This window comes from Nannospalax galili, unplaced genomic scaffold (assembly GCF_000622305.1).
Source record: "Nannospalax galili isolate Female #2095 unplaced genomic scaffold, S.galili_v1.0 scaffold64, whole genome shotgun sequence".
NCBI lineage: Eukaryota > Metazoa > Chordata > Mammalia > Rodentia > Spalacidae > Nannospalax > Nannospalax galili.
The window spans coordinates 381,709-395,815 of record NW_008352316.1 but is presented as its reverse complement, the minus strand read 5'-3'; the positions used below and the strand labels follow the sequence as shown (position 1 = coordinate 395,815).

At 41.3% G+C, this 14,107-nt stretch overlaps 1 protein-coding gene and 1 pseudogene across 6 annotated transcripts in view; both read left to right on the top strand.

Annotated features, from left to right (window-relative positions):
- Positions 1-8,202, top strand: part of Spata5 (spermatogenesis associated 5) — a 209,416-nt gene extending 201,214 nt beyond the window's left edge. For 2 of the 6 annotated variants that reach the window (XM_008849226.3, XM_029554142.1), the window contains one exon: positions 6,738-8,201. In XM_008849226.3, coding sequence (XP_008847448.1) covers positions 6,738-6,914 — 177 coding nt within the window. In that variant the 3' untranslated portion in view covers positions 6,915-8,201. Of the gene's footprint in view, positions 1-6,737 lie in introns of all 6 variants that reach the window. The other 4 variants (XM_029554141.1, XM_008849225.3, XM_029554144.1 and 1 more) reach the window with 3 other exon arrangements.
- A 3,663-nt stretch (positions 8,203-11,865) lies between these two features.
- On the top strand, positions 11,866-13,658 carry LOC103746944 (annotated as a pseudogene).
- The last annotated feature ends 449 nt before the right edge of the window (positions 13,659-14,107 follow it).

The window sequence follows — 14,107 nt, the reverse complement described above, 5'->3', positions numbered from 1 at the left end:
GAGAGAGGCTTCAACTTGGACTCCAGAGTGAAGGGTGAAAGACTCCTATTCCTTCCCATGTCCCCATAATTTTACCTGCGTTTATCATGTCTCAGTAGGATTTAAGGTTTGAGGTGCAGTTATTATAAAGCAGTATAGTGGCTCTTAACTCCTTGTAAGTCATGAATCCTTTTTATTCTATGATGAAAGTCTTTAATGTACTATGGAGTCTAGCCAGGTGGCTGCATCATAGGTGGGTGTTCATAAGCTTCAGCTATCTGCTGAGGCCCATGTAAAAGACCATGAGACCCTAGGTTAAGAATCTTTAGTATTTTGGCTAATACACAGATCTGGTAGAGTACCACTCAAAATGGTGGCCAGTGTTTTTAACAAAGAAGATTGTTGATTTTTTATTTGAATTTCAAATAAAATAACATGTCAGGTTCTATACAAATGCTTGAAACAGTGTAAGCATTCCCAGTTAGAGGAGAAACACCTGAGTCCAAAATAAAGCTACATAGCCAGGCATGGTGGTACACAATTTTAATCCCAGCACTCGTGAAGTGGAAGCAGGCAGATCTCTATGAATTTGAAGCCAGCCTGTGTGCTACATAGCAGGACCATCTTGAGTCAGTAAGTGACATCAAGTGAGTCTACTGCTTCTCAGGCCAGTCCACAGCTGATTAAAAAGTGAGATGAGAATGAGTGGCAGTAAAGATGGCTGACATGAGTAAACAGAGGCTATATTAAAACTATAACAGCCTTCCCCATGTCCTCCTCCCTACTCCATGCCCAGCCTCTGCCACACATATTTGCAGGACCCTGGCAGAGAAGATAAAACCCTCCAGATAAAACTCTCCAGATTTATGGAGGAGTCCTGAAGCTCTTTAGGACCTGAATTTACTTGCTCTCACAACCAACAAGGGTGATTGATTGTGCCCAAGATGTTTGTGCTTTTTTAATCTAGGAAGTCTGTTATCCTGGCTGTGTTTATTCCATCAGGAGGAGTGTGTATGTCTCTGTCTGGGGGTCTGTCTGTCTGTAAGAGTATGGTAGGGGGGTTAAAACCTAGTTTACATATCTCTTCAGAGATGACCTCAGCAGGAGGTCTCTTAATATGCTAACCTCCTGTCTGGGAAGTAGAACAAGCTTGTGGAACTTGTAGAGTAGGAGGAGGATAGACATTTAACACAGATAACCCTATACTTGAACAATTGGGATAGTTGTTAACAGTCAAGCATGAAATCAGAGGCATATGGAGATTACAAGGAAGTTGCTAGGACCTCCCCCTGGAGACATTGCCGTTGCACCTTGGTGGAGTAGAGTGGCACTGTGCACACCTGTAGGTTGAAAGGGATTTGGGGCTCACTGCTACATTCCCTGATGCCTGCTACCTTGGAAGTAGATTTCTGCCCTTCTCAGAACCTGTGAGGTTTCTGCTCTCCATTTCTGTGCTAGTTACTGTGTTCTTTTCAAAACCAGAGAAAGCCTTTTTCATGTTATTTTGGTGATTGAAGTGAAGTTAGAAGCACTTATTACCACAGGTGCAAATAGTTGTAGAAATGCTATGCAGGGAGAAATATTCAAGAGCTTTCCAGCCCAGAACCTCTGACATGCTAGAGAAGGGGGTCCCTGGGCTGTGAAAGAGAAAAGCAAAGCCAGAGGGCAGGCAAACTAGGCCAGTGTATGTGCCAGCACTCCAGAAGCAACACCACAATCTCTGCCAGCTACAATCCACTTAAGTTCAACAGGTCACAGGTGTTCCAGACAGAAGACACTTTTAACAAAACCACTTTCTGAAAATACTTAAAACTTTTTTAAGCACTGCAGCCCATTTCTTTTAGTGGATTCTTTTTTTTTTAATATTTTATTTTTATTTCATGTGTATGAGCTTATTGCCTACATGTATGTGCACACGTCATGCAATGCCCGCGGAGGACAGAAGAGGCCAACGGATACCCTGTAACTGGAGTCTGGAGTTACAGACAGTTGTTAGCTGCCATGTGGGTGCTGGGATTTGAACCTGGGTCTTCTGCAAGAACAACCGGTGTTCTTAACCACTGAGCCATCTCTCCAAGCCCCCTGCTGGATTCTTTAATGCTATTTATTACACTTGAAATACAAAGAAGCTGAGATTAGGCCTCCTGGGTGTCCTGCTTTCTTCCTACCAAATAGCAGGAGTAACACAAACAGCTTCTAGGCCATTGTGATTCTGTGTGCAGCTGCTGAGGAAAGGGGCCTTTACCCCAGCACTCTCTGGCAGCCCACCTTGGGGGGCTCACAGCTCCAGAAAGGAGCCACTGCGTGGACTCTGAAATCACCATCTATAGGATGCACTGAAAGTTTGCCTATAAAGTTTTAAGCAACACTGCCATGTACTGTTAAACAATATGTAAATTCAGCTATCAAGAAATACTTTTCTGGGGGAGAGGGGATATGTTTGGGATATAGGTCAGTTGGTACAAGTTTGAGCCCCCCCCACCCCCCAGTACAAGTGGGCCTGGTGGTATAGGACTGTGACCCCAGCACTGGGAAGGTAGAGGTAGGAGAATCAAAAGTTCAAGGTCATTCTCAGCTATATAGGAAATTCAAGCCAAGCCTGGAATGCCTGAGACCCTGTTGGAAAGACAGGATGGACAGCCAAAGATGTAGGTTAATAGTAGAGCACATGCCATACCCAGGCCCCTCCATTCCACCCCCAGCACCACCAAAAATAAAAAAGCCAGCCAGCCTTCTTCTGGTACATTTGAATCGCTGGCTCTATTATTTCCATAGATACACTTGTTCTCTGTCTGGTCTAGGGTCTGCAGGTGACTGAGCTTCAGTTGGTTGTGTAACAGTGAGAATGGCAATGCTCTCTGAGGTAGTTTACTGGTAAAGTTGAGCTAGAAGTTGAGCCCCCTACCCCCAACCACCCAGGCTATTGCAGCAGCATCCCTCCTCTCTAGGCATCCAGCTACCTATGGGCATATTTCCTGGGTATCACTGGAACTGTGCTTGTCTAGCAGGCACAAATGCAGATCCACCTAGGCCTTACCTGGAAACGGCAGTAACTGCTTAAATTTACTGCTGAGTTTTCTGGTGTTGGCCCTGCTATGAAACCAGAAGGAGCAAGGGAAGGGTTAAGCACATAGGAGATAAATATCAAGGAAACTACCAGACTGTCAGTTTTCCTTCCTGTTTATTACCTTTTGGAAAACAGATTTTGCCTTATTACATTTTTTTTAATTATTGCTATCTGCTTAGAAGCCATGTTGGTTTTAATTTTTACTATAGGCCTGCTTCTGTTTTGCTAAGCTGAGCCACCTGTTTAAAACTCTGCTTGTCTGTTGGATTGAGGAAAGAACTATGCCTATATGTATAAGAGTTTTCCACAGTGAAGTAAGATGTTCAGTGATTAGATTTCCCAAGGCTCAGTAGTCAAGAGCCTTCTCATCCTGGACATTGCTTCCCCACGAGGCCACAGCAGGGGCTGCCTCCCAGTCCAGCCATCACTGTTCTAAGGGCACTGCAGAGAATGGGGATTCTAAGGGCAGAGTCAGAGAATGGAGATTCATACTTCTGTCCCTTTGTTTCCACTGCTGACTCGTTTGTTTCCCTTGTTTAAAAATACTATTCAGTGACTGAGGATTTTTTTAAATCTTGCCCTGCCTCTTAGGGAATCTGTCCCAAATCCCAACTTTGTAGAGTTCATGCATGTCTTGATCAGTAGATCTTTGAGGACTGCTGAATGAATGGAAAGAGAATTTGTGACACATAGGCACCAAATAAAGTGATGGTGTGGCACTGAAGTAAAAGCACATCTCAGTCTGACTCTCACATCAAGATCTCAGGCCCATTCTGTTAGCTTTTGCCTCATTTTCTCATTTCCCCAAACAGATGTTTGCAACCTCGCAATAAGTCACATAAAAGTTTAGGAATCAATCTTTTAGTTAAAACTGAAGACAATGTCTAGTCAGCTTTTATAAGGCCAGTCAAAACATTTCTGCCTTTGTAGTCTAATGGAAAAAGCACCCTTGCTAGTAGCTAGCTGATAACTCATTAAACACTCTGTCTTCACCTACAGGGAAAAGGACAAGATGCTGAAGGCACTAAGGGAAGACTTTCTAAATTCTTTTTGCCAAAGACATTAAAGATCTTAAGTGGCCAACAGTTTTCTTTCTAAATAAATGACTTCATTATTTCAGAGTCTGTGATTCCAATTTATCCATCCATCTACTCATCATCGCAGCAAAGTTCTGTGCCCTCATGTGAAAAATTCAGCTGAATCCCCACTGCTCAAACAGTCCTAGACTCCATCTGGGTTAGACTGCATCTGGTTTAGACATGTTCCCTCCACAGAGGTCTATGGTCCCTGAGTGCTTGCTTTATAGAAACATCAGTCAGGTGATCAGTCCACACATATGTAAACACTTATCACATTGAGTTTTCTTTTTCTTATTTTGTAGACTTTATAGATAAGTATTCAGTCAGTCTTATTTTAAATTGAAGACCTTTCCTCATAGTTTCTGAAGTACTCATTCTTAAACAAGTGTTGGCAGATTCCTCTGAAAACACTACCTTTTTCCATACTGGGCACTTCACAGCTTTTGCTCTGCCTATTAATTATGACACTCTTGTTTACAAAAGTGGGTTGTTTTTTTTTCCCAAAGCTTACTGCAGAAAAGGAAAATCCATAGCAATCTCAGGTTTCTTCCATCAAGTAAGGCACAGATTCCCACTTGCACAATTTTTAGCAAGTTTCTATTTCAGTCCTCCAAACTGCACTTCTTTTTCATTTTCTAAAAGCTTTCTCGATCCTGGTACAATATGCCTGTGTTGTTGGAGAGTGAGGAAGCGGTGTTCCAGTACCCAGCAGGGAGTCAGCACTCTACTCTAGTGATGCTTTGAGCCTTGTACAAAGCACTAGCTGAGGTAGTGGAAGGCCTCTCCCCGTGGAGTTCCTTACTTCTCTTTGGAGGTTCCCAAGGTTCCACTGGGAACACTGGGAATACCATGGAACCATTACACAGCAAGCTTGCCCTACTGGGCACTTCAAGGCTTTTGTTCTACCTATTAATTATGACACTCTTGTTTACAAAAGAACTGGGTTGTTTTTTTTTTCCACTGAATCTGATAACAATAATTACTGAAGAATTAATTGTTTTGTTTTGTTTTTTATTTTATGTTTATAAACATTTTGCCTACGTGTATTTGAGTTCACCATGTATGTGTAACGCCTACCCAGGTCAGAAGTGGGTGTCAGATCCCCTGGAACTGGAGTTACAGAAGGTTGTGAGCTGCCATGTGGGTGCTAGAAACTGAACCAACCAGCCAGTGCTCTTAACCACTGAGGCCTAAGTTTTGTTTTTTTTACCTTACCAAATTGGTGACCACTGTTTTGTTTTATTTTGTTTTTGAGACAGTTTCCCTGTAGCCCCAGCTGGCCGGAATTCTCTTTGGAGACCAGGCTGGCCTCAATCTCACAGAGATCTGCCTGCCTCTGCATACACTACCACACCTGGCCTGTGACCACTTTTTCAGAAACCACTGACATTGTAGTTAACTTAAATGCTCATTAACAAGCCCAGAACTAATAGTTACATTGTCCTAATTTGACAAAGCCATATAAATCTGTACATATTTCTTTGAACACTCTATAAAGATGCTGCTTAATCCCCCCAAAAGCCCCTAACCTGCTTTGGTGCCATTAGCCCAGTGTAAGCAGAGGAACCTTTGCGGTAAATGAACGAACACTGGTAAATGAAGGAACACCACATGCTGAAGGTCGGGTGGATGTGCTTCAGCTGGCCTTTTTATAGATAAAAAGTTCAGTCACTTTTCCCTATTGTCCTGTAAATGACGTCTCTTTCATCCCTCAGGCTCTTCACCATAGCAGTAAGCCTTGAAATGATAGAACTGAACCTGCTTCTACTATCTGAGAGCTTAACACATTTCATGATTCAGCTTCTTCCCCTTGTTCCTACTTTCAGTCCCTCTACTTCAGTTCTGCCTTTTCCCCAGATTTCTAGTTCTCCCAGCTTTCTTCCCTAAGTAAACAGAATCCACTTCTCCAAAGACACCCCACTCGACTATTCCCAGGAGTTAATAACTCACAAGACACAGGCATACAAAGGTTGAAAGGAATGTGCAAATTCTATGCTGTAGCAAGGGGCTCTGATGAGCAGAGCCTTGTTTGTGCTTGGCTGTGCTCTCCTGCACTCTCCTGGCAGCACACAGGTAGCTTGTCCTTGGCCATCCTGTGTTAGAAATGTATACAGTTAACAGCAAATGCACGTGAAGAGCAAGTGTGCCTCTCATGCATCTTTGCTGGTTCCGAGTTGCTTTGGAAAGAAGGGGAAAAAAAAGACAACTCTGTGTGGTTACTTTTTCCGTTTTATTTTGGGGGGGTGGTCTTTTTTTTTTTTTTGAGACAGGGTCTCCCTGCAGCCCCAGCTGGCCTGGAACTCACTATGTAGACCAGGCTGGCCTTGAACTCACAGAGACCTGCCTGCCTCTGCCTCCCCGAGGGCTGGGATTAAAGGTGTGCGCCACCACGCCCTGCTTACTTTTTCCTTTTAAAACTAAAGTAGAGGGCTTGCCTTGGATATATGAGGGAAGGCCCTGGGTCCATCCCTAGCATTAAAAAAGAAAATGAAATTCCACAGTGCCACAGTGATGTGCTTATTACATAGAAGTCATACCATAGATAAGTTGTGAATATATGTCTCTACAAAGGAATGTTGATTGTTTTCTCCATCCTGCTTGTTCCATTTCAGATCATAGCTGTCTGCAGAGAGGCTGCTCTCCTGGCCCTGGAAGAAGACATTAAAGCTGACTGCATTATGAAGAGGCATTTCACTCAAGCCTTGAGTATTGTGACACCTAGAATCTCAGAATCACTGAGACGCTTTTATGAAGATTACCAAGAAAATAGCAGGCTACACATTCTCTGAGAGATCTATGCTACTCATATACTAAAATGTTTTCTAGAGAAAAATTCATTTTCAGATTTTTTTCTTGAGAGTGTTTACAATACTTTAAAGGTAAAATGTTTGAAATATTTTTACTAGAATTGAAGAGCTTCAACTGAATGTTTTGCATTATTTGAGTACAATAAACATATCATTGGGCATCAGTTTAAACCAGTTTTAACATTTGATTTTCAAGAACATCCATTCACTCCTTGAATGAGTTTCTTACTTGTCAGTGCCAGACCTGTAGAAGTCTTTTCTGTCCAACATGAAACAAGTATGTGCATAAAGACACCATGAGCAGCATCCATGGTTCTTTTTATTAAAGGCTGGGTTTCATGTAGCCCTGGCTGGCCTTCATCTCTGTGTAACTGAGGATGACCTTGAACTTCTGGTTCTCCACCTCCTGAATGCTGGGATTATAGTTATATACTACTACATCCAGATTATGTAGTGCTGAAAATTGAACCCAGGGCCTGGTGCATGCTAGGGCAAGTACTCTACCAACTGAGCCAAACCCCATGCCCCAAATCTGTACTTTGAAAGGCTAGTCAGGATTGTGTGGCCTTGTTTCCAAATATATGTTTGTTCTCATTATTACTGGCACCTGCATTCATGGCCAGAAAGTATTATGTTAGCACATGTAATACAGTGTCTTTTGAAGGGTTAAAAACTTTTTTACGTGTAGACCCAGTTTGAGCCCAAAAGAGGAACCTTGCTTTTTTTCCTAAGATGATGCAAAGAAATTATAAAAAGTATTATTGTTTTAATCTCTGCATATTTTCAAGTTACCAGTAAGCCTTTCGGGTAAACAAAACAAAACAAAACAAAAAAATACCCTAAAAAACAAATAGGACTAGTGAAGTGGTTCATCCGGTAAAGACATATGCCATCAAGCCTGAAAACCTGAACCTGATCCCTGGGACCCACATGGAGGAAGAGAGAACCAACTGCAAGTTGTCCTTTGACCTCCATCTGCATGTACTAGTCAGAGTTCTCTGGAGAAACAGAACTGACAGAATGAATATGTATTAAAATAACTTATTAATGAGCTTACTTTGAAATAGTCACAACAGTTAAATCATATCTGAGAGACTGAGATTCTGGTAGTTGCTCTGTCCTTGAGGCTGGGTGGGTGCCTCAGCAGCCTGAGTAGTCACACAGTGGCAGTCTCACACTGTAGAGGATTGAGACCCTCCTGTATAAAAGGTGCACAGTTTAGGGGCTGGAGAGATGACTCAGTGGTTAAGAGCAGTAACTGTTATTAGAAGTCCTGGGTTTGAATCCTAGCACCCACATGGCAGCTAACAGCTGTCTGTAACTCCAGTTCCAGGGGATCTGAGGCCCTCTTCTGACTTCCATGAGTACTGCATGACACGGGTGCACTAACACATATGCAGGCAATACACTCATACACATAAAAATAAATATGTGATTTTTTTTTTTTTTTAAGTTGCACAGTTTAGAGGACTGGAGTCTTAGAAGTCCCAATCTGGTGGTGAAAACCCAGAGGGTTCCTGAAGAACCACCGGTCCCTAGTCAATGATAGAAGCCTGGAAATGCTGGCTTCCGTGTTAGTGAAACAGCAAGCAGCAGCAGCTACAGAATAAATTAAGTCTTCAAAGAGAGGGCAAGGCCAAACAAACGAAAGACAAATAATCTTCCCTCTGTCTTGCCCCTTTTTACCTGAAGGTGTGGCCTACAATTGGGGTGACTCTTCCCTGTATCAGTTAAGACATTCAGGACAGTTCAGGTGAGGCTCCCTACTCAGGTGATTCTAATTTGTGGCAAGTTGCCATTAAAGCCATCATAGCACATACAAATAAATTTTAGATAACAAAACAATTTACTCAATATTATATTATGTTGCAGTCTATATGTATTTATGCTTCTAGTTATATATCCTCTGGATTCCTTGATGTTTTCATTCTTCGCAAATACCCCTACAAAGAAGTTCTTGATCCCCTAGTTTCCAAATCAGAACCTGGTAATGGAAAGAATGTGTGCTTAAACTTGGTAACTCCCCAGAAAGGCAAGTCAGAGAATCCTGATCATCACAGTAACAGGCTGTAGGTTCTGTGGTTAAAGATACTCCCACATTACATGCAGCTATTACATCCTGTAACTGTTAGAGAAGACTTGCAAGATAGCATTAGTTCACTGGCACATAAAACTACCACATGGAATGAAGAATATTACTATTTAGAACTGTGTTGTCTGGGGCTGGAGAGATGGCTCGGCAGTTAAGAGCACTTATTACTCTTGCGGAGGACTTGAGTTCAATTCCCATCACCCATATGGTAGCTAACAACCACCCATAACTCCAGTTCCAGAGCATCTGATGCCTTCTTCTGACCTCTGCGGGCATTGCACGACATGGGTGAACTTACATGCAGGCAATACACTCATACACATAAAAAATAAAAATAGCCGGACATGGTGGTGCACGCCTTTAATCCCAGCACTTGGGAGGCAGAGGCAGGTGGATCTTTGTGAGTTTGAGGCCAGCCTGGTCTACATAGTGAGTTCTAGGACAGCTGGGGCTACAAGGAGACCCTGTCTCAAAAAAGACAAAAATAAATTAAAAAATGAATAAATAAATAATTTTTAAGAGAACTGTGTTGTCAAATATAATAATGATTGTATTTGTTTAAATTATGTGAAATAATACCAAAACATTTACCAGACACATTAGCCACACTTCAGATATGATGGGTCCACATTGGACAGAAAGTTTGTTTCTCACTGCTAACTCACAGAATGAGACTTAGAACTGTACGGCATGGTTATAACCTGCAGTCCTAGCACTGGGAGAGTAGAGATAGAGGATTAGGAGTTTAAGACCAGCCTGGGCTACACAAGACTGTTGCCAGGGGGGAAAAGGTAAAAGAAATTAGACTTACACATTGGGATAAATAGAACCTCAAAAATACTTTTGTACTGCCCATTTTCATTTTACTTATAAAGAAAATTGTGCCTGCCATAGTACCACATACGTTTTCTTTTTTTAAGTTCCTTATGTGTTCTGGATCTTTTGGAGTCTATTTTAATGTTTCCCCTTTCATCTCTGATTTTGTTGACTTAGATTTGCTCGTTCTTTGGTTAACTAGGCTAAAGTCTATCTTGTTTATATTTTGAGAGGATCAGCTCTTAGAGTCATTGATTCTTTGATTGATTTCTTTGTTTCTATTTCATTAATTTCTGCTCTGGTTTTTGTTATTTCTTCTCACTTGCTGGGTTTGGGTTTGGGTTTGGGTTTGGTTTGTTACTGCCTTTCCAGAGCCTTGAGTTGATGAGTCATATGTGCTTTCTCTGATTTTTTTTTTTTTTTTTTAATGTAGGCACCTGGAGCTATAAACTTCTCTTTTAGGACACTTAAAAAAGTGTCACATAGGTTTTGTGGTGTTGTATTATCATTTTCTTACAGTTCCAGAAATACTTTTTTTTCTAATTTCTTCAAAAATATTTATTACTTCAATTTTATGTGTATGAATGTATTGCCTGCATGTGTGTAAGTGCATCTGTGTCATGTAATACTCAAGTGAGAAGAGTATTGGATCCCCTGGAACTGGAGTTATAGACCGTTGTTAGCCATCATGTGAGTACTGGGAATCAAACCCAGGTCCTCTGCAAAAACAGTGCTCTTAACCACTAAGCTATCTCTCCAGCCCCTCTTAATTTCTTCTTTGACCCATTCATCACTCAGGAGTCTGTTATATAATCTCCATGAGTATGTGTAGTTACTAGAGCTTCCTTTGCTCACCTACTATTACTGAGTTTAAGCCCTTGTCTCAAAAAAGAGAAAGAAAATTGTGGAAAGGACCACTCAGAACACCATAAAATAAGAGAAAGACTTATCTCCAAAGTTCAGGCAAGGAAATGAAAATACCTTTCCCAATTAAAAAATGGAACAGTAAACTTGACTTGATGGGGGTTGGGGGTTCAGGTGGCTGAGGATGGTGATGTTGGCCAATCCTTTAAGGGGTTTGGACATTACTATATGGGAAGCAGTAACTGAGCCTCAGCTTCACACATTGCCCAGTCTTGGCCATCATGCCCTTGGTATAGGTAGATGAGAGGTTCTGGCAGAAAAGACCACAGGAATCTCACACTTGGCCTACACTTTGGATTTTAAAGAGGTCTTTTAGGAATTGTGAGTATAGACTAACCTACAGCTTTGGAGTTCGAATCCACACTGCCTTCAAATTAACAAAACCTAGAAATCAACACAAAAGAATGAATCCAAGCAAGAAATGTCTTTGAGGTGACTAGTAGCTGCACCCTAGCTATGGAGAATTCCAAGCAGCTAGTAGTCTACTTGGAAAGAATTTAATCTACAAGGATAAGGAGCAGGGGACCCTTGGACTCTGCCATAGAAAGTCCTATAGCCATTTCGGAAAGCAATCTTATATTCTCCTCCCAGGAGGATATGGTGACTTGGAGACTGAGTTCATAGACCATTAAGAAACGAGTAAAATATCTCAGTAAGAGAATGAATTTAATAGGTTTAAAGGAATAGTCATGCAGTAGAACAGAACACAGTAGTTGAGAATTAGAGGTACATACAAAACAGGGATGGAACACAAAGCTGATCAGAAGAAACATCTTAGAAGAATGTACAAGATTCAAAGCATGAGTTGTAAGCTAGCTTGGACACACACCGCCTGATGTCTGTTTAGTTGCTTCTATAGCTCAAAAAAACAAAATCTTATGTGGAAACGAGTACTTTAATTCTGATATTCAGTATTAGAATTATTACATCTTGACTTCAAAAACTAAAGTGTGGAAAACATACATATCAGTTGATGGGGCCTGGAGAGATGGCTCAGCGATTAAGAGCACTGGTTCTTGCAGAAAACTTTGAATTCCAGCATCCACATGGCAGCTAACAACATTCCATAACTCCAGTTCCAGGAGATCCAATGCCCTCTTCTGTCCTCTGCGTCCCCTCTGGCACTGCATGGTACAGGTGCACTTACATGCATGCAAGCATAACACTCATAAAGTAAACATAATATTTAAAAAAATCAGTTGAATGCCTGCTCGGCCGGCCAGGGGGAAATGTTGCTTACATCCCCTCCCCTTGCTGCTAGCACTGGCTTCCTTCCCTGGTCACAGAGACCTGGTCCTGCCTTTTGCGTCCGCAGGACTACTTCCTCCAGAACTTCCCTGTGGACCTGTGCGAAAGGTGGGCCATTAATTCAGACAGAGAGGAGCCAAAACCCCAGGGCTGATGTTAAATGCTTTGCTGCAGATAGGGAAAAGAACCACCAAAGGGAGTGATGATCAGTGATCTGTGCTCAGTCTGGGTATTAGTGCTCATGCCTCAGAACACCTGTCAGAACATTGTGCCAACTTCTGGGACCAGCCTTTCATACACTTAGTTTGAAAGTGTATGAACTGCTGAACTGAACTGCTCTTTGCCTGAACTGCTAAAGCTAGCTAACCACGAATGGCTACCCAAAGGAAACACTTGTTGAAAGATTTCAATCCTTACATCACCTGCTGTATCTGTAAAGTGTATCTGATCAAGCCAACAATAACAGAATGCCTCCATACCTTCTGTAAGACCTGTATGGTCCAGCACTTTGAAGATAGAAATGATTGTCCAAGGTGTGGCAACCAAGTTCATGAAACAAATCCATTAGAAATGTTGAGACTGGATAACACACTAGAGAAAATTACATTTAAGCTGGTATCTGGACTTGGAGAGTAAGAACTTGAGTGTGAATCTGAATTTTGGAAGAAAAATAAACCAAGAAAATGGACAAGATGACACTTCAAAAGCTGACAGAACTAAAGCAGATGAAGCTGATGGAAGCCAAGATGACAAGGACTGTCATAGAAGTGACCCAAAAATTGCTGTCTGTCTAGATTGTTTACAAAATAACGGCCAATCAGGGGACAATGTAGTTAAGGGTCTAAGGAAGAAATCCATCCAATATTCTCCATGTGTTACTGTAGTAACTATTAGAAAATTTCTATGTTTAAAACTAAAACTTCCAAGTTCTTATGAGTTGAATGTCCTGTGCAGTGGTGAAATTATGGGGAATTCATCTATATGGCAAGATGGCAGCTAAGAGAAAATTTTCAGTGTCTGAACTGCTCAGTCAGCCTCACAAGTCTGCACTCAGGATGGCCCTTTGTATCAGTCATACCCTGTTAGGTATTGCAGTAACAGCCAAGAATTGATTTTGGGTAGACCCAGGGGCCTAGATTTCACTGAAATGAATCCTGCACTATTTGTTTACTCGTCGACAGATTGCACAGAGAATGATGTGAAGAACTAGAGGGACACAATCTGATTTTCAGTGTGTACATAAGACCATTGTCTTTCTCTCAATTGTCAGTTGCGTTCATGTTTCTATTAGAAGCAATCCAAGTGCGATTCTGCTACTAAACCATCTGTGGAAGGTACTTATGGTGTCTCACAGTGTGCAGGTCACAGCTGAAATCAGCTAGGTGTGCAGCGGTGACTCAGCTTTCTCAATATTTTGCTTGCCTGTTCTAAGATTGTTCTAATGTTTAATCACACTAGTAAAATGGCTCAATCTTTGTGGTGTTTCAGTTTTCACATAACTTTTATTAATTCTTTAGAGTACTGTACAAGAACCTAATACATCTTGAAATTGTATGAAAATGTATTTAGAAAAGGTGTTTCTCAGCCACTGTCTTATTCTTGGTAAGCTTTTATGTTAAAAAGAATAAACAAAAAAGTCAATTGAATGTCATTTGAGTGCAAAAGGAGCTGACTTATACATTCAAACGTCATGAACCCACAGCAATTAAAATACCACCTATACCAATATAATAATGAGAATTGTGATGGAAAATACTTAAAGACTATCTTGAGGCAAGGAATAATCACTGATTGAAGCATTCCACATGGACATAGTAGCAGTGGACTATGCCAGAAATCTAATGAGAAGCAAACAAAAGAGAAAAGCTGGAGCCATTTGGAAGGACATTTTCTGAGGACCCCCCCCAAAAAAAAAAAAAACCACTAAAACTGCTTTGAGTTAAATTAGGCAGGGTAGAAAAAGGGAGTATGGGGAGGAGTAATACTAAAGGCCTTTAAAAGTCATATGGGAACTTATTGTAAAAGCTTCTTAAAATATATTCATATACGTACAGAAAAAGTTTAAATAAAGTAGTTGGAGGGAGGGGAAGCAATA